At 55.8% G+C, this 20,261-nt stretch overlaps 1 protein-coding gene across 2 annotated transcripts in view; it reads left to right on the forward strand.

Annotated features, from left to right (window-relative positions):
- The window catches only part of DTNB (dystrobrevin beta), a 90,875-nt gene that overhangs the window by 39,146 nt on the left and 31,468 nt on the right, over positions 1-20,261 (forward strand). Inside the window, exons 11-13 of one of the 2 annotated variants that reach the window (XM_051773820.1) lie at positions 5,695-5,772; positions 18,391-18,480; positions 20,091-20,121. In XM_051773820.1, coding sequence (XP_051629780.1) covers positions 5,695-5,772; positions 18,391-18,480; positions 20,091-20,106 — 184 coding nt within the window. In that variant the 3' untranslated portion in view covers positions 20,107-20,121. Of the gene's footprint in view, positions 1-5,694; positions 5,773-18,390; positions 18,481-20,090; positions 20,122-20,261 lie in introns of those variants that run through there. The other variant, XM_051773818.1, reaches the window with a different exon arrangement.

The raw sequence follows: 20,261 nt of genomic DNA on the forward strand, positions 1-20,261 counted from the left end.
TGGGCTGTTTGCTCCTGAGCAGCACCGGGCACAGGGAAAAGGGGCTGGGACAGCTCCATAAAGGCATGTGAAAAACACAGCTCAGAACTGAGCTGAGCACGAGCCCAGGTGTGCCCAGGTGTGCCCAGGGGTGCCCAGAGGTGCCCAGGTGGGCAGGAGGCCAGTGGCCCCTGGGCTGTGCCAGCACTGCTGTGGCAGCAGGGCCAGGTGGGACAGGAGGAGGAATTTCCTGCTGGAAAGGGTGGTCAGGCACTGGCAGGGGCTGCCCAGGGAGGTTTGGAGTGCCCAGCCCTGGAGGTGTCCCAGGAAGGCCTGGCCGTGGCACTCAGTGGCAATGTGGGGATGGGGCACAGGGTGGGCTCTGTGTGATCCTGGAGGTGTTTTCCAGCCCCGCTGGGTCTGGGATTCTGGGACTGCCAAGGGAAGCAGAGGCAGTTTCTCATTCCCAGCCCACCAATAACCCCCCTGTTGAACAGGATAAGCCCAGGAGTTGGCTGTTCTCTGCTGTTTAACAAAGAGAACAAAGGAGGAGTCAATCTGACACATAAACTTCCCTCTTTCTCCTGGAAGTTGCTCCCATGAATTCAGCAGGAATGGGGTGGTGAGATCCAGTGTGATGCTGCAGTTGCATTCCCGTTTGGTAGGGAAAATCCTGCTGGCTCAGCAGCCCCATGGCTGTGTTTGCCCTTGGGGCTCTCACTGGAGGTGTGTCAGCTGCTATTTTTAAACAATTCCTAATTTTTCCTTGCAAAGGCTCCGTCAGGAAGCAGCACATTCCAGGGAGGAGCTGTTTGTGCCTGGGAGGGCACAGGAGGCCGGGCAGGGAAGGGGGCAGTGCCCTCCTGAAGCCTCAGACACCCCTCATTTTAACTGCAGTGCAATAATGTAAATATAAATATCCATTTAAACTGGGCTGTAACGTGGTGTCGTGGTTTGGCTCCAGCTGGAACCAGAACCTCTGGGAGAAGGAGCAGGTGAGGGATGCAGGGATTTTGTTCTCTGCTGTCCAGGGGTGGCCACAGACCTTCTGTTCTCAGCTTCATTTCATTTGCATGATTAATTGGCCTGCACAGCCTGGAAATCCAGGTTAGCCCCATTTTGGTTTGGTTCTTTTTTTGTTCCTTGCTCCAAAAAGAAGCTGAGTGAAGCACCAGCAGGTCGGAGCTCTTCCTTGCTGGACGTGCCCTTGGACTTTAGGTGGGCTCTTTTTGCTTAACAGGCAACAAATTCCCACTTTTTCATGGAGTTCCCCTCTCTGGACACACCCCATCCTTACATTTGTGTCTGATGGATCTTCTCGTGTCACAGACTTGCCTTTAGTCACTGTAAAAAACCCCATCTATATATCACAAGCAAAGGTTTCCAAAGCTTTTCCCGCTTGGAAGTTTTCCCCTCGTGATTTTGGGCAGAAGAGCTCGAAGCATCTGCACAGATGCTCCTACAATTACATCCCAGTTCCCAGCCCATGCAGTGACTCACCACAGATGTTTGACCTCAGCCACAAATACAACAGAGGTCGGGAGATTCCTCTGAATTACTTCCTGTGCAAAGTAGAAAATACCAACAAAAAAACCCAGGTATTGCCTGAGAAGCTTTGAGGTTTGCAGTTAAAGAGCTTGTCCCAGCCTGGGAGCTGCTCTGGGGCTCTCCTGCCCCTCCCTCCCTGCAGCTCCTGCTCCCTGGATCTCCTTCTGCCTCCACTTGCTCGCTGTGGTTTGGTTTTATTAGGAATAAATCAGATTTATGTGCAGGCTGCCATCAAACCACCACATAATTGGCTGTTAAAGAGGAGGTTTGGGATTACGACTCTCTCTCGGTGAAAAGGACGTTTTCCAGCCTTTGGCTGTTCCTGTGCCTCTTCCCTGGAGCATCCCTGAAGCTTTGCAGCCTCCCTCTGGAGCCACAGCCCCCGGGATGGAGTGGAATTCCAGCAGGATGAAGCCTGTTTGTGTCCCTGGTTTGTTAATTCTGTGGAAAAGGGCGATTCCACCCTCCCCCCTCTCTGCTGGGAGTTTTGTTTTTCGTTATCATTCTCAGCTCTCACACTCTTCAACACCTTTGCCTTTCCTTTCCTTGGCCTGCCCTGGTGCCTCCCGTGGCACAGACTTATTGATCCTGCATCTGCCCCCTCAGGCACCCTGGAGAGGGGGAAGGCAGCAGGAGATGGTTATTTAGATTTGAATAATAAATAAAGGGCCTCGGTTATGAGCTTGGTTATATAACACACACTGCACAAAAGGAGCTGTTCCTTCATTTCCACCTCCTTGCTGATGGTTTCTGAGTACTTGGGGGATGAGAGTTCATCCAGCAAATAACAGGAAGAGAATTTTTTCCCCTTAAATAGTGCATGGAATTTGTTCAGGAGGGAGAACATTGGACAGAAAGTGCTGGGTGCTGTCAAGTGTGTGCTGTGACCTCCTCCTGTCGGGGCTGATGAGCCTCAGAGCACGTGGGGACCCAACCTGAGCGACTCCCACCAGTGTTCCAGGGAGCTGGGGAGCTCCTCAGGCAAGGGGAGCAGAGCAGCAGGGGAAGGGCTTGGGTTGTGGGGTTAGGTTTGGGGATTGTGGAGAGATTCCTGGCTGGGAGGAGTGGGGAGTCCCAGAGAAGCTGTGGCTGCTCCTGAATTCCTGGGAGTGTCCCAGGCCAGGTTGGACAGGGCTTGGAGCACCCTGGGCTGTGGGAGGTGTGGGATGGGAATCCTTCCTGCCTTCCAAGAGTCTGGCCACGTCTGAACTGCTCACTGGGAGTCATTCCTGGCTCCTGCTCACTCCCAGACTCCTCCCAGGAACTGTTTGGGAAAGGGCTGTGTAGCAGGGCCCAGAACTGCCCTGGGGTTTGCTGACCATCACTCCTGCCTGGACAGTTGTGATTTCTGGGGAGGTTCTCGAGGCAGAAAAATCCCCCCTCAGCAGCTGGTTCCAGAATACTTTGCGTTTAAATATTCATTTAAATATTTTAAAATCAATTTAAATATTTTTATATATTTTAAAGGGTTGGTGGTTTTTTTTTTCCCACAACTCCCGGGAGCGTCTCAGAAGGGGGATTTTAAACTGGGAGTTTTGGTAGGATGGGGTTGAGCTGCACTGCAGGGCCACAGGAGCAGATGTGACAGAGCAGATGTGACACAGAGCAGATCCCACTGCTCCAGTGCTGCTGTGGATCCTGGCTCCATGAATAATTCAGGTTCTCATCCTCCTCTCCTGATCAAGGCGATGTTTCTGTCCTGGTTGTACCAGCAAACACGGCCCCAGCCTGACAGGTGTTTTCAGGAGATATTCCCTAAAAATAGAGGAATGGCCTCAAGAAATTCTGGGGCCTGGGAAAGGCTTTATTGGGCTTGGGGAGAACATGGAATCACAGAATCACTGAGGTTGGAAAAGACCTCCGGGATCACCGAGCCCGAACTTTGACCAGTCTCCACCTTGAAATCCTTTAACAAGCTCTTCCTAATTTTGTCCTTTGCCTTTATCACTGTTAGCAAGGATTGAGCTGGAAAATTTGGGATGCTGGTAGTTACAAAACTGGGGGGGAACTGGTGTAAATGTCCCACAGTGCTGCTAAAACCAGATTGCAGATGGTGAGTTGCATCCACTGCCTTATTAGAAGAGTCTTACAAAATACTGAGGAGGTGTTTGTGTGTTTGGGGAAATCCTGTGCCCCTCCCAAAGGAAAATCCCAGCCAACATCCATGGAAATGTGGCTGGAAAACACAGTTTTGTTTGCAAAAGCTGCTACTCGTGGGAGGTGTTTCTGTCAGAGCTGCACGGGGGGGGGGTTGTGGTGTGTGTGGGGCAGGAGGATGCAGGGCTGGGAAGGGAATGTTTGGGAGAACAGGAGGATGCAGGGCTGGGAAGGGAATGTCTGGGAGAACAGGGGGGTTTGTGGTGTGTGTGGGGCAGGAGGATGCAGGGCTGGGAAGGGGATTTTTGGGAGAACAGGGGGGTTTGTGGTGTGTGTGGGGCAGGAGGATGCAGGGCTGGGAAGGGGATTTTTGGGAGAACAGGGGGGTTTGTGGTGGGTGTGGGTGGGACATTCCCGGTGCTCGGTCGAGGGGAAGTAACTCGGGAGCTGAGAAGGGGAGGGAGAGCCCCGCTAATTAACTGCTCGTTGCCATGGATGTGTTTGCCCTGGCACAATAAAGGGCTCCCAAACCCCCCCGGGGGGCACATCCCAGCCCTCCAGCTCGGGATCATCCCGTTCCTGCTTCCCTGGGTACAGCAGGAATTTCCTTTTCCAAAGGAAGGGTCTCACAACCAGATCCCTTCCCGCTGAAATGCTGTGTCTGGAGGCACATGAACATAAACATAAATTATTTCTGGGCAGTCAGTCAGAGCCAGGGTGAGAAGGGAAGTGGTTTTCCCTCCACTCCTGCCTGGAGAAGGAGGCAGGAATTCATGCAGGGAGTGTGTCCTCTGTGATTTCAGGTGTTTGACATCCAGGGGATTTTTTTCAGTGGTGGTTTGATTCCCTGGATTACTGGGCTCTGAAAATGAAATAAGCTGGGGAGCCTTAGGGCAGTTCCTGGAGTTTGCACACCCAGAAGGGGAGCAGGATGAGGGTGCTGAGCAGGGAGTGCCAGGGGAGGCACAGGCTGCAAACAGGTCAAGCTCCCCCTGTGCCCTCGTGCTGCAGGACACTGGAGCATCCCTGGGAATGCATTTCAGGGGGAGCTGCAGGGAATCTGAGTGCAAAGGTGATGGCAAATACACACCTGTGGGGATTGTAGTCCATGTTCCAGGAGAGCTGGAGAGGGACTGGGGACAGGACACTGGGAATGGCTTCCCACTGCCAGAGGGCAGGGATGGATGGGATATTGGGAAGGAATTCCTGGCTGGGAGGGTGGGGAGGCCCTGGCACAGGCTGCCCAGAGAAGCTGTGGCTACCCCTGGATCCCTGGAAGTGTCCCAGGCCAGGTTGGGCAGGGTTTGGGGCAACCTGGGCTGGTGGGAGGTGTCCCTGTCCACGGCAGGGGTGGGACTGGATGGGCTTCAAGCCTCATTTCAGAGGTTGGTGGATGTCTTTGGGTGTCCCTGGAGGGTAAATGTGGGCAAATATTGATTCCATGGCTGGGGCTGCTGGAGTTCTCCTCTCCCAGCAGCTCAGATCCAGGGGCAGAGCTGTCCAGGACGTTCCCTTTGGCTCCCCTGCACACAACCAGCACCCAGGAGGCCTCAGCACCCTGGCACTGGGAAACTCTCAGGGTTTAAGGATGCAAATAAGTGGCTCATCAGTCCATGGCTGGGTTTCATGGGACAGGGAGGAACAGGAGGCTCTATCCATTTGTTTATCCCAACCCACTTGATCCTGTTAAACTGAACCCCAGGCAGGTGGTGTGTGTGGGGGTTGGATCAGTGAGTGCTGCTTGTAGTAAATCTTTCCTTCAGTTCTTCAAACACTTGAGAGAACTGCCCTAATTCAAATGGCTCCTGCATTTGCTTGAACTGCTCAGCAGTGCCAGAGGTGAGTTGTGCAGTCAGAAATGTTGATTTTGTCTCCCTTTTAGGGTGACACAGGGATTGTGAAAAGCACCAGAGCAGGCCAAGCTCTTCAGGTGCCACCAGCTGAAGCAATTCCTGCTGCTGCCCTCAGCCTGGCACTGTCACAGGGCACAGGGAAGGGCTTTTCCCAAGGGATGGGGTGTCTCCATTTCATTTTTGAAGTCACTAACAGGCACAAACATTTCCCTTGCAGCCCTGCCCGGCCCGTGAGTAACATGAACGAGGCCATGGTGACCCACGTGTCCTCTGGAGCTCCCACACCCACCAAGAGGTACCTCTGCAGCTGGGGGGGGTTCTGTGGGCAGGGGTGGGGGACAGAGTGTTCCATCCCTTCTGACCCATCCAGGGGTTGGGTACAGAGTGTTCCATCCCTTCTGACCCCTCCAGGGATGGGATACAGAGTGTTCCATCCCTTCTGATCCATCCAGGGATGGGATACAGAGTGTTCCATCCCTTCTGACCCCTCCAGGGATGGGATACAGAGTGTTCCATCCCTTCTGACCCCTCCAGGGATGGGATACAGAGTGTTCTATCCCTTCTGATCCATCCAGGGATGGGATACAGTGTTCTATCCATTCTGATCCATCCAGGGATGGGGTACAGAGTGTTCCATCCCTTCTGATCCATCCAGGGATGGGGTACAGAATGTTCCATCCATTCTGATCTATCCAGGGATGGGATACAGAGTGTTTCACCCCTCCTTACCCATCCAGGAGTTGGGTACAGAGTGTTCCATCCCTTCTGACCCATCCAGGGATGGGGTACAGAGTGTTCCATCCCTCCTCACTGGGATACAGAGTGTTCCATCCCTTCTGATCCATCCAGGGATGAGGTACAGAGTGTTCCATCCCTTCTGATCCATCCAGGGCTGGGATACAGAGTGTTCCATCCCTCCTCACTGGGATACAGAGTGTTCCATCCCTTCTGACCCGTCCAGGGCTGGGATACAGACTGTTCCATCCCTCCTCACTGGGATACAGAGTGTTCCATCCCTTCTGACCCATCCAGGGCTGGGATACAGAGTCTTTCATTCCTTCTTATCCATCCAGGGATGGGATGCAGAGTGTTCCATCCCTTCTGATCCATCCAGGGCTGGGATACAGAGTGTTCCATCCCTTCTGACCCATCCAGGGGTGGGGTACAGAGTGTTCCATCCCTTCTGATCCATCCAGGGCTGGGATACAGAGTGTTCCATCCCTTCTGACCCATCCAGGGGTGGGGTACAGAGTGTTCTATCCATTCTGATCCATCCAGGGATGGGGTACAGAGTGTTCTATCCATTCTGATCCATCCAGGGATGGGGTACAGAGTGTTCCATCCCTTCTGATCCATCCAGGGATGAGGTACAGAGTGTTCCATCCCTTCTGATCCATCCAGGGGTGGGATACAGAGTGTTCCATCCCTCCTCACCCATCCAGGGCTGGGATACAGAGTGTTCCATCCCTTCTGATCCATCCAGGGATGGGATACAGAGTGTTCCATCCATTCTGACCCATCCAGGGATGGGATACAGAGTGTTCCATCCCTCCTCACCCATCCAGGGCTGGGATGCAGAGTGTTTCATCCCTTCTCACCCATCCAGGGATGGGATACAGAGTGTTCCATCCCTCCTCACCCATCCAGGGGTGGGATACAGAGTGTTTCATCCCTCCTCACCCATCCCAGAGCACTCCAGGACAGGTGTGGGGCAGCCTGGAGAGCAGGAATGCTCTGCAGGGATCTCTCTGTTCTCTCCAGAGGGGTTTTCATTCACTGAGTCCCTGTTGTTACACGAGTCTGGCTGGGGAAACACAGGAACAGCATTAAAGAGGTTTTTGTCTTCCTTTTTTAAGTGGGCCATGACTTTCCCAGCTGGGAAAGGCTGGTCTTGCTGTGCCATTGGGCTGCTCCTCCTGCCCATGGTGATTCTGTTCTGCTGGGAACATCTCCCATGGTGGTGGCCCCACGTTCTCCACCCCACACACAGCTCAGCCCCCAGAGCTCCCCAGAGCTCCCCACATCTACCAGGGTCGAGCTGAGTTTGGGGTTGTGTTTGCTTGGTGATATTTCTGTAAATTACTGTGTGGAGGGGGGTCTGTGAAGGAGCACAAAGCCCCCTGAATGGTGTGTTTTGCACTTTCCTGCCTCGTGAGGGGAGGGCAGGGAGGTGGAGGCTGTGCTTGGCAAAGCTGTGAATGGGTGGATGCTCCTGCAGGGAATGAGGAGCTGAACTGGCACTGTGTCAGTGGCAAGGGCTGCTCCAGAGGCAAAGCAGAGCTGCATTTCCAGCAGGCAGAACCAAGATCCAAGGACTTTCCTTCTGCTTTCCTTGACAAAACGAGTCAGTCACGTCTGGGGGTTCTCTGTGCCTGTGTTAAAAGTATCCCCAAATCTGCCTGTAGATCATTCCCTGGGGTGTCTGCCAGCCCTGCCAGGTGTGCAGTCACTGTGTGACCTCAGATGTGGGCGTGGGGAGTCCCCATCACTTCCCAGGTGCAGCTGGACAAGGGTCAGATAACCTTTCCTGGGATCCTTTCCCATCAAAGGTGGGACCAGACAAGCTTGGGATTCAGGAGGAATTTCCTGCTGGAAAGGGTGGTCAGGCACTGGCAGGGGCTGCCCAGGGAGGTTTGGAGTGCCCAGCCCTGGAGGTGTCCCAGGAAGGCCTGGCTGTGGCACTCAGTGACAAGGTGGGGATGGGGCACAGGGGGATCCATGGGCTGGGAGGGCTTTTCCAGCCCCAGTGATCCTGGGATGCTGTGAAACTCTCCTTTTGCTGACTGAGGCTGGGAGAGCAGGCAGTCCCCAAATCCAGGGCTTTGCACATTGCCATGGGCAGCAGCATAACCCCATTTATTGGGGTGCAGACACCCCCCTGGGCTGGGGCTCTGCAGAGCCTCTCTCTGGGGTCCCTTTGATGTGGTGCAGACAAGAGTCACCTCCAGCTCTGGGCCAGGGGAGCTCCTGCCCTGGGGACATGTGTCCTCTGTGCACACGAGCTCCAGATGTTTCCTGAGGAGCAACATCTGCCAGGTTCTCCTGCAGCCTCCTCCTCCTCCCTGGCTGGAATGGCCCCCCCTCTGTCCCCTCTGATGGGCAGTGACAGTCCAGCTGGGCATCAATCACCCTCTCCCTTAGTTTCTCCCTCGTGGTTTAACCTTTTTTCCCCATTTTCCTGTCCAGCCCGGGTGATTCTCCCTTCCCAGAATCCCTGGATTCCGCAGTCCTGGGGCCCCTCTCGGTGCCTGGGGGTGACCCTGGGCCCTCCTGTCCTGCTCTGGCTCACCAGCCTCTCACCTCTGTCCAGCACAGGATGAGTTTCATGGAATAATTTGTTCCCAGGAGCCATCCTTGCTCTGCTCCCTTCCCTTCCAGGGGTTCTCTCTCATCCTGTGTCTGCTGTGTCTGTACCAGTCCTGCCTGAGCTGGAACAAACACCTCCTTACCAAAGAGCAAAGGAGAGGGTTCCAGTGCTGGCTTTGTGCCAAGCAGCAGCATTGGTGCTGAAAAGTGCATTTTACCCAAGGAAAATGGGGCTTAAACCTTTCCTTTCATGTCAACACCCCCAGAAACTCCGTCCAGATGCACCTCTCACACCCTCCTCTGCCAGCTGTGCTGCTGTGCCTCCTGGGCAGGGCCTTGCCCACCCTTTTCCCTCTTAGTTTGAGAAGGGAGAGTGATTCCTGGGAGTCAGTTCTCGTTTGCTAACTCAGGCCTCTTGCCTCTGTAGGGGGGAGCTGAGTGTGAGCATCAAAAAGCCTGGATGGTAAAAAAAATGGGCTCCTTCAGCCCCTGGGGCTGATCCTGGGCCACAGCCACTGCCCAGGGAGGCCCCAGGGAATTGCAGGAGCTGGAATTGTGAAACCCCCACGGATAAACAGAGGTGACTGCTCCTTTCAGAGCACTCAGCTCTTCTGTCTTTGATAAATAACCCCTCCCCCAGTGACCAAAGGCAGGAACTCGGGATGGAGACCTTTGCAGCACATACCCTGTACAGATCCCATCCCCACAAAGGCTTGGACCTTGGAATAAACATGGAATAAACATGGAATAAACATGGAATGAACAGCAAAGGAGCGACCTGGCACTGCAAGAGGATTGTGGTGTCATCCCTGGCCTGCAGTTTGCTCTTCCCAGGAGGTGAGACCATTCCAGAGGTCTGGAATGGCACCAGGCCAGGCCAGAGCCAAGCTTTAGAGAGCCAGAACAGGTCTGAGTTTGAGGCATTGGGAGAGCCCTGGGGTCGGTGTCACCCTCTGTGTCACTGCTCCCATCTCAGCTCCTCCCTCTCCCCAGGGCCCCCCTCATCCCTCTGCAAGGATCCCAGGCTGCTGGGATGGAGGTTTGCTTCCTCTGGCAGGTTCTGCAGGAGTTCATGGCAGGAGGCTCCTTCTCCCTGTTCCTGCTCATCCCAAGGAATGTGGGAACACTGCAAAGCTGATTAAAGGAGGCTGAGACAGCTGGGGAAATGTGGTGATAAAGGAGCATCATCTGTTCAGTTTATTAGGGAAGGGAGAGGTGTGGATTTTTGGCTATGTGACAATAGTTTATAAATGGAGATATCATGGAATCATGGAATGGTCTGGGTGGGAAGGGACCTTAAAGCCCATCCAGTCCCATCCCTGCCATGGGCAGGGACACCTCCCACCAGCCCAGGTTGCTCCAAGCCCCGTCCAACCTGGCCTTGGACACTTCCAGGGATCCAGGGGCAGCCACAGCTTCTCTGGGTAACCTGTGCCAGGGCCTCCCCACCCTCCCAGCCAGGAATTCCTTCCCCATCTCCCGTCTCTCCCTGCCCTCTGGCACTGGGAAGCCATTCCCTGTGTCCTGTCCCTCCATGCCTTGTCCCCAGTCCCTCTCCAGCTCTCCTGGAGCCCCTTTAGGCTCTGGAAGGGGCTCCAAGGTCTCCCTGGATCCTTCCCTTCCCCAGGGGAGCCCCCCCAGCTCTCCCAGCCTGGCTCCAGAGCAGAGGGGCTCCAGCCCTGGCAGCATCTCTGGGGCCTCCTCTGGACTCTCTGCAGCAGCTCCACGTCCTTGTGCTGCTGTTGCCCAGGGCTGGAGGCAGCTCTGCAGGGGGGTCTCAGCTGAGGGGGCAGAGGGGCAGATCCCCTCTCTCACTGCCCACCATCCCTGGGGGATCAGCCCAGGCCAGGGGGGTTCTGGGTGTGACTCTTGCCCCCTCTCCACCCTGGGTGGGAGCAGCACCTGGGCCTCAGCAGTGACAGGGAAGCTGAAACCCTTGGCTCTTGCCTCAGCTTGCAGGAGGCCCTGTGTGCCCCTCAGCACCTGCCCCCCTGCCTGGGATCACATTTCCCAGGGGTTTGAGCTGCCCTGACTGGAGCTGGGATGTGCTGGAGCCTTGCTGGCCATCCATCACCCTGTCAGCCTGTCGGGGTGGGGCAGCACGTGGCCCTGTCTTTGTGCCCTCCTTTCCTCCCTCCCAGCCTGGGGAAGGGGCAGGTGGCAGCACTTAATGACAGGGTGAGGTGAGGAGGGAGAAATGGGCTTTTCCCCCTCCCTGTTCCTGTCCTGTCAGCTCCCACTGTCTGATCACTGCTCTGCCCAGGATTTACTGCAGCTCCTCTTGCCCCAGGTTAATCCCTGACGTGAGGGCTCATCAGGGACTGAAATTAGGGGCCTCATTTCCCTGGCTGGAGGCACTGTCACATCTTGGCAGCTCCAGATGGATCCGGGGGGGTCACTCTGGGTGCTCCTGGAAGCGGGATGGGGTCTGGAGCTGCATTTCCATGTGCTGGGCCCCTTCAAACTGCCCACTTGGCTCCTGTTTGAGAGCCAGATTTGTTCGTAAAATTATAATGTATTTTCTATACCACAGTAACTGACGGATGAAAAATGTTAGAAGTTGTGTTTTTCCCTGTCTGGAGACACAGAATTCCTCCTGAGGACAGGAAGGATTGGGCTCAACCCACCCTGGAGTGTCCTCAGTCCTGAAAGGGACCGAAAGGGCATCAGCAAAACTGGATAGAAAACTCCTTTTGTCATTTCCTGCTTTTGAGAACGTGGAAATAACCTCTCTTTGACCACTGTTTTTTGGGAATAAGCCTGAACCGAAAGAACAGGATTTTAATGCCTTGAATTCACTTCTTTTTGTGAACTAAAAAGCAAAAAAACCCAAACAAACCAGAGGAGCCCCCCCTGAGTGCTCCTGCTCAGTCTGCCAGAGGAACATCCATCACTTCCAGCCTCCTCATCCTCTGCTTTCAGTGGGGAAAAACATCCAGAGGGGCACTGAGCTGCAGCTCCAGCCCCTCAGTGCTGTGCTGGGCAGGAGACAGGAGCTCTCTGGGTTGGGCAGGAGCTCTCTGGGTTGGGCAGGAGCTCTCTGTGCTGTGCAGGAGGCAGGAGCTCTCTGGGTTGTGCAGGAGCTCTCTGGGTTGTGCAGGAGACAGGAGCTCTCTGCCATCCCCAGAGAGCTGCAGACAGATTGGGGTCAGGGGGAGCTGGTTCTGGGCAGGGCAGAGCTGTGGGAGCAGCCCTGGAGCCACAGCCCCGCTCAGCCTGGGAGAGGGACTGGGGACAAGGGATGGAGGGACAGGACCCAGGGAATGGCTTCCCAGTGCCAGAGGGCAGGGAGAGATGGAGATGGGGAAGGGATTCCTGGCTGGGAGGGTGGGGAGGCCCTGGCACAGGTTGCCCAGAGAAGGAGCCTCCAGCACTGGGTGTTCAGGGACCAACAGCTTCTCCTTGGGCTGAGAAAGGCCTTTGAACAGAACTCCTGTTGAACACCAGGCCTATAAAAGCTGTCACCAGTGATACAACAAACCCCTGCATCCTTGTTTCTGATTTCTGAGGAGCCTGGAGACCATTTGGTCTCTTTTTGGTCGGGTGAAACGTTGTTCTTACGGCCTAAAATCACAATTATTTGCAACTTTAGAGCTGAAGGTGGAAGGGACATGATGCCACCTGCCCAGAGGATGTTCCAAAGCCCCCTTTTTGCAGAGGTTTAGTTTCCACCAACCCTAACTTGGATTATTTTCATCCTCCTGCTGCTGAGCCCACTGGTGCTCTGCTGTTCCTCACCTCTCACAGCCCTCCTGGTGTGGTCTGTCCCTGTTTAGCTCTGCTCTGCCCAGCACCACTGAGCACCCCTGATTTCTGTTTGCAGATGTGGGCACAGCTGGGCACTTCCCAGCCCTTTGATCAGACCCCCCAAAACCTTCCCCCACCCTCAGCTCCCACGGGGGGGTTCCAAATGTTGGATGTCACTGACGCTGTCCTGGGGGTTGTTCAAGTTCTGTAACCCAGAGGGGTTTTTTATTTGCTTGGCAGCTCAGTTTATCTTCCAGCAACTTCCAGTTTTTTCCCCTTTGTCCCTGTGTCCACATTCACCTGTCCAGCACCTCCTGCCTGTCCAGTCCCCAGTTCCAGCTGGGAGTGGCTGGAGTTCCTGTCACTGCCCACTCTGCCCTTTCCCTTGGACACAGCTGGAGCACATTCCTGTTCTTCTGTTCTGCTTCCTCCACCTCTGTGATCTCCAGAGATCCCAGAGCCACTTTAGCCATCATTTTAGCCCCAAAAAGGTTGTGGGGAGGAGAGTTCAAGAGCAGGAACCCCGAGTGGACCCAGCACTGGTTGCTGGGGAGGTGCAGCCATGAGAGGTGTGTCGTGCCATGAGTCACAGCACATCCCATAATGCCCTGTACAGACCCACCTGGCACCAAAACAGGCTCTGTTTTTAGCAAAGGGATAAAAACACCTCTTTGTGAGAGGGAGGGGAGATCCCAGCTCCAGGTGATGGTGCTCAGTGGTGATGATGGGAGAGGGGGGAGGTTGGGCAGGGCTCACTGTGGTGCATCCCAGCTGCTCCCCACACAGCCCCAGTGTTTCATCAGTTATCATTTAAATGGAGGTGCCTGTAGGTGTTCATTTGTAACCTGTGGTTCCCAACCCCTCGGGAGCAGCCTGAGTCAGGGGGAGGTGGGTGGAGGGGCCTCAGGTGGGAGTTTGGTGGGGAGGGAAAACTGTCCCCAAGCAGCTGCCAGGGGAGCAGTTGGGGCGTTCATACCCTGCTCCTGAGAGGTTCTAAAATTCAACATCAAGGGGGAAATACATGAGTAAGTGTGGAAGCTCTTGGGTGCCAGGAGGAAGGTGCTCAGACTCACCCTGGGGCAGCTGGAGCCCAGGGCATGGCTGGGGGGGAGCAGGAGGGACAGGACCTGTGGGCAGGGTCACTCTGCTGCACCCTCAGGATGCCCTGGGGGCACCTCCCGACCCCTCCTGCTCTGTGTGCCCTCACTCAGCTCAGCCCAGCTCCTGCCAGCTCTCCTGGGGCTGCCCCTGTCCCCAGCAGTGCTGCCGTGGGTGATCCCACACCCTCCACTGAAATAACTGCACTTATTCACTCCAGTTCTTCCTCCTGCTGGTTCAGGGTGGGTTTTCCAACAACTTTATTGCAGTCCAGCTGCTGTCAGAGGCCTGTGGAGCCCGACACAGCAGTGGTGATACAATCCATGCTGGAATCACAAAATCCTGGGATCACTGGCACTGGCAAAGCTCTCCAGGATCCCTGAGCCCACCCTGTGCCCCATCCCCACGTTGTCACCCAGCCCAGAGCACGTCCATCATCCCTTGGACACCTCCAGGGACGGGGGCTCGCCCTTCAGGGGTTCTGTGGGGTTTCCTGGGATGGGGGGAGTTAACCTTTGAGCTGTGTGATCCCACACTGCTGGGCTGGATCCTGTCCCCTGCCCTGTGCAGAGGGGGGTGATGGTCCTTTTTGACCTTGACACCTATTTAAATCAATCAGGGGCAAAGGCAGCAGGACAGAAGGCAGGGGACCCCTCTGGGCCACGTCCTGGCACCTCTTCCCAAAGCTCCTTCCCCTCCCCAGAGCCAGAGCAGCCCCAGGCAAGCCTGTGAGAGTTTCCCAAGGTGTGAGCCAGCACAACAGGAGTTTGCAGGGGTTTCTTGGTGTAAATTGCAGGATTTAAACTAAGTTGTCTCTTCGACTTGGCTCTCCTGGTGGGTTTTTCAGAACAGGAATTAGATTGGGACACCAGGGCACCGTTTGAGCACCTCAGTAATTCACTGAGTTGCTCGTAAAGAGGCAGAGCCAAGTCTCAGTGTGTGAAGACTTGGTCTCAGTGTGAAGCCAAGTCTCAGTGTGTGAAATTTGGGGCAGGAGCCAACGAGCCTCTCAGTCCCCGTTACCTGAAGTGTGGGTGAGTGTTCTGAGCACCCAGAGCCCAGCCAGCAGCCCTGGGGCAGGACAGGGAGTGTGTCCTGCAGCCCTGGGCACACTCCTCTGGCCTCCTTTCTCTCCTCTCCCTCAGTGTCCCTTCCCTTCCTCCCTCAGGGCACTGTGGCTGCCTCTGTTCCTCCCTCTCTTGACTGGGGGTGTGCTGGTGTAACCTGGCTTTGTGTTTGGTGGCTGTTGAGATGTGAAAAGTGTGGGAAATATCCCTCAAAATCGGGGTTTAATGAGGAATTCAGTCCCAGCCTGTGGCTCACTCAGGGGGGACGAGGGCTTTGTCCTTGGAGTCTTGTCAGCCTGTGGAGCCAGGCTGGGAGAGCTGGGGGGTCACCTGGAGAAGGGAAGGATCCAGGGAGACCTCAGAGCCCCTTCCAGGGCCTAAAGGGGCTCCAGGAGAGCTGGAGAGGGACTGGGGACAAGGCATGGAGGGACAGGACACAGGGAATGGCTTCCCACTGCCAGAGGGCAGGGAGAGGTGGGAGATTGGGAAGGGATTCCTGGCTGTGAGGGTGGGGAGGGGCTGGGCTGGAATTCCCAGAGAAGCTGTGGCTGCCCCTGGATCCCTGGCAGTGTCCAAGGCCAGGCTGGATTCCCTGGGATAGTGGGAGGTGTCCCTGCCCATGGCAGGGGTGGCACTGGGTGGGATTTAAGGTCCCTTCCCACCCAGACCAGTCTGGGGTTCCACAATCCTGCCCTCTGATCCGTGTCACCCACCTGCAGCCATAACCTGGATTTTCAGGATTGGAACCCAGGGGAAGGGGAGGGGGTGGTGCTGTGCTGTCAGGGTTCCACGTTGCTGGTTCTCAGGCTCTGTCAGGAGTGGGGTTTTTGCTGGAATTGCTGCCTGAAGGTCCCAGGGATGGATTCCTTCAGCTTCCTGAAGGTGTTATAAAACAATGGGCCGTGCCCACGCAGAAGGGTAGGGAGTAAAAATAGCTGCCATGTCCCTGTGGAGAACAAATGGTGGCAGGGAGTGGAAGTGGGGTGATTCCTGCTGGGTGGGCGGCCTGGGGAAGGAGGGGGAGCACTGGTGGAGCAGGGACTGACTCACAGAGCTCTTGACACCGTCCCAGATGGTATTTGCATAAACCAAGGAGGTTTAAACGGGGCCTGGGTGGATCTGCTGTCGTGTGGGTGCAACCCCAGTGGGAAAGCTGCAGTCAGGGAAGGCAAACACTGGTGTTTCCCTCCCCAGGGAGCACGTGGCAGGGGGGATCCCACGGGATCAGCTCCCAGCATTGCTCAGTCCGTGTCCTGCAGGGTGAAACGGGGCACAGTCCCACCCCAGTGTTGGACTGGGGTTCTCCAGAGGGCAGGCTCTGCATCAGGCTGGTCCTGAGGGTCACTGTCCCACTGCCCATCACCTCTGCCAGGCCCCTTCCTGTGCAGGGGAGCCCTTGGGATGAGTTAGAATGGGAAAGGCCTCGGAGCCTGTGGTGCCTGCCATAAAACAGCTGAAATGAAGCTTTTCAGCACCTGCCAGTGGCTTGCTTAAGGATTCCTGTGAGTGGTGGTTCATGTTGGGTCCCCCCATCACAAACCCCCCTGTTCCACAGGCTGCTCCTTGCCTGGAGGGCTCCATGCCAGTAATTCCACTTTACCTCTGTTTTATAAGGTCTTGCTCTGCTCCTGGCAGGCGCCTCTGACATGTTGCTGCACATAACAGGGAAAGAAAAGGGTTTGTGTGTCCAAAAATGTGGGTTTTGTTTGCCTGGCCTCAGTCTGTTGGTGTTGAAAGCAATAAATGCCACGTTTTCAGAAAAGGCTCCTGAAGGAAAAACTTCCTGGGCTTGTGGGGGGGAGGAATTCAGTGCAGGTGCTGAAGTGGAAGGAGTGGCTGGAACACCTGGCAGGAATGACAGATGGAATAATGCTGAAATAATAGTGCCATCTGCCCAGGAACCATCTCTTAGGTAATGATTTGATCTCACATCTGCACTGTTCACCCCCCTCTGGAGGTGCCTCATTCCAGGTGGGACAGCAGAGGGATTCCTGCCATCCTCCTCCTCCTCCCCTGGGCCAGGGAGGGCGATGGGGCAGAGTCCCTGTGTCACCCTTTGGGTGGGGAAGGGAGTGTTGTGTCCTTGGGTGCAGTGCCTGGGCCATAAAAAGAACCATTTTGCTGCATTTTCCCAGGGTTTTTTGCCCCATTCTCCCAGTTCCTGCTCCTGCCGTGAGCGTGGCAGGAACCAGCACCTGTTAAATGGGCTGTGCAGACAAATAGTTATTTATTGCTCATTTTGTTCTAGTTCTGCGTTCCCTGCAATCGATCCCTGTTCACAGAAATAACCCAAACTGCAGCAGCTTTGTTTTTATGAGTCCTCAAACCAAGCAGCAAAACCCCAGCCCCTGTCAGGGGGAGCCCTGCCCACACCAACCACGCCACTTTGTCAGATTTGCCTCAGATTTTTTTCTGGTGGATCTGTGTTGTGAGAGAAGGAGCCTGGGCACTGTCAGGTCTGGTTTTAGACACAGGGATGAAGCTGCAGCCACTGTGGTTTGGGGTTTGGGGGCTGTTTGCCTGCAGGAAGGGATGTTCATGGAAAGGGTGGTCAGGCACTGGCAGGGGCTGCCCAGGGAGGTTTGGAGTGCCCAGCCCTGGAGGTGTCCCAGGAAGGCCTGGCTGTGGCACTCAGTGCTCTGGGCTGGGGACAGGGTGGGGATGGGGCACAGGGGGGATCCATGGGCTGGGAGGGCTTTTCCAGCCTCAGAGATTCGGTGGAATGTTCCTTGAGCACCTGCAGGGATGGTGACTCCACCACCTCCCTGGGCAGCCCCTTCCAGTGCTCAAACCTCCCCAAACGTCCCTCTGAGCCGTGTTCCACCAGCCCCACAAGGTGGGTGAGCTGTGTTCCACCAGCCCCACAAGGTGGGTGAGCTGTTCCACCAGCCCCACAAGGTGGGTGAGCTGTGTTCCACCAGCCCCACAAGGTGGGTGAGCTGTGTTCCACCAGCCCCACAAGGTGGGTGAGCTGTGTTCCACCAGCCCCACAAGGTGGGTGAGCTGTGTTCCACCAGCCCCACAAGGTGTCCCACCCCTGACTCCTGGCAGCACGTGGCCATTTGTACCGACTGCCCTGGTTTGTTTGGATTTGTCCCCCTTTGTTTTGATTTGTGCCCGTTTGTTTTGATTTGTCCCGTTTGTTTGGATTTGCCCCCATTTGTTTGGATTTGCCCCCGTTTGTTTGGATTTGTCCCATTTGTTTGGATTTGCCCCCGTTTGTTTGGATTTGTCCCGTTTGTTTGGATTTGCCCCCGTTTGTTTGGATTTGCCCCCGTTTGTTTGGATTTGTCCCGTTTGTGTGGATTTGTCCCGTTTGTGTGGATTTGTCCCGTTTGTTTGGATTTGTCCCGTTTGTTTGGATTTGTCCCGTTTGTGTGGATTTGTCCCGTTTGTGTGGATTTGTCCCGTTTGTTTGGATTTGCCCCCGTTTGTTTGGATTTGTCCCGTTTGTGTGGATTTGTCCCGTTTGTTTGGATTTGTCCCGTTTGTGTGGATTTGTCCCGTTTGTTTGGATTTGTCCCGTTTGTGTGGATTTGCCCCCGTTTGTTTGGATTTGTCCCGTTTGTTCTGCCGCCGTTTCTCCCTCCCCGCTCCCTGTTCATCCCTGTTCATCCCTGTTCATCCCTGTTCATCCCTGTTCATCCCTGTTCACGTTGTGTTCTCTGTGCTCTCTCTGCCTCTCCCTCCCCCAGGTCCCAGCCCAGCCCGGACCCCCCCAGCGCGGTGGCCGACGAGCACTCCCTGATAGCCACCTACGTGAGCCGGCTGCAGCGCGGGCCACGGTCAGTGCCAGGGGCAGGGCAGAGCCAGGGACATGGGCAGTGCCAGGGCAGGGGCAGGGCAGTGCCAGGGGCATGGGCAGTGCCAGGACAGAGCCAGGGACATGGGCAGTGCCAGGGCAGAGCCAGGGGCATGGGCAGTGCCAGGGCAGAGCCAGGGGCAGGGCAGTGCCAGGACAGAGCCAGGGGCAGGGCAGTGCCAGGGCAGTGCCAGGGCAGGGGCAGGGGCAGGGCAGTGCCAGGACAGAGCCAGGGACATGGGCAGTGCCAGGGGCAGGGCAGTGCCAGGGCAGAGCCAGGGGCAGGGCAGTGCCAGGGCAGAGCCAGGGGCATGGGCAGTGCCAGGGCAGTGCCAAGCAGGGGCACACACAGGCCTTTGGCTCCTGTTGGCAAAGGGAGGGAAACGGGGCCAGTGTTCCCTGGAATCTCCTGGGAGGGATGGCCTGATGTCCATGCCCACCCCTGCTGTCCATCCCCACCCTTGCTGTCCATCCCCACCCCTGCTGTCCATTCCCACCCCTGCTGTCCATCCCCTTCCCTTGCTGTTCATCCTCACCTTTGCTGTCCATCCCCACCCCTGCTGTCCATCCCCACCCCTGCTGTCCATCCCCACCCCTGCTGTCCATCCCCTCCCTTGCTGTCCATCCCCTCCCTTGCTGTCCATGCCCACCCTTGCTGTCCATCCCCTTCCTTGCTGTCCATGCCCACCCTTGCTGTCCATGCCCACCCTTGCTGTCCATCCCCTTCCTTGCTGTCCATCCCCACCCTTGCTGTCCACCTCCTCCCTTGCTGTCCATCCCCTCCCTTGCTGTCCATCCCCTCCCTTGCTGTCCATGCCCCCCCTTGCTGTCCATGCCCCCCCCTGCTGTCCATGCCCACCCTTGCTGTCCATGCCCCCCCTTGCTGTCCATGCCCACCCCTGCTGTCCATCCCCTCCCTTGCTGTCCACCTCCTCCCTTGCTGTCCATCCCCACCCCTGCTGTCCATGCCCACCCTCTGTCCCAGGATCCTTTACCTGACCCCAATGACATCATCCCCAATGGGTTAATCCATCACTTTTCCTCTCTGTGGCCACTCTGGAATCTTGTCTTCCCCCTGCAGGGAAGTGATTTCCCCCTTCATTTCTTTCCTGGCCTGGAACTTGTACCTGTTCTTCCTCCTCCTCCCTGCCTTCCCCTCCACCCCAAACACAGCCCCAGTCCCACCCTGTCCCTGCCTTTGTTCTTGAACAAGCTCTTCCAACCCCACCCCGTGACCTCCTCAATGCAGCTGTTTCTTTCCCCCCAAAAATAGTGTTAATGCTCTGAAGGATCAACTCCTTTTATCTCAGCTTTGGTGTTTGTGCACATTTATATTTCATGGCTCTGGCTGTGCAGAGGGATTTCACCCCAAAGCCCCCAGAGTGCAGCTCTGCCATTTCATGCCAGGACACAGCCCAGGGGTTCCCTGGGCCACTGTTGGCCCTCATTAACTTGTGCCTCTGCAGAGCCAGAGCTGGGCTGGGCAGCAAAGGGAGCTTCAGTGAGCTGGGAGCTGTATTTTCCTTGCTCTATCCATGTTTCCACCCTGTGGATAATATTTTTAGAGCCCTATTTCATCACTTTGTCCTGCAGAAATTCGTATTTGTGATCTCCTGGGGAAGACAAGCTTTTCCTGGTAGTGGATCACTGCCCTCACCTGCAGGAGCTGAGAGCCCAAAATATTTTCCACAAGCCAATGAAACCCAAGGAATTTCAGAGTCTGGCCTTCACTCCATTACTGCAGTCACTGGATGTGGAGATACA

The sequence above is a fragment of the Manacus candei genome, unplaced genomic scaffold (assembly GCF_025592945.1).
Source record: "Manacus candei isolate 608988 ecotype Guabito, Panama unplaced genomic scaffold, ASM2559294v1 h1tg000177l, whole genome shotgun sequence".
Classification (NCBI taxonomy): domain Eukaryota; kingdom Metazoa; phylum Chordata; class Aves; order Passeriformes; family Pipridae; genus Manacus; species Manacus candei.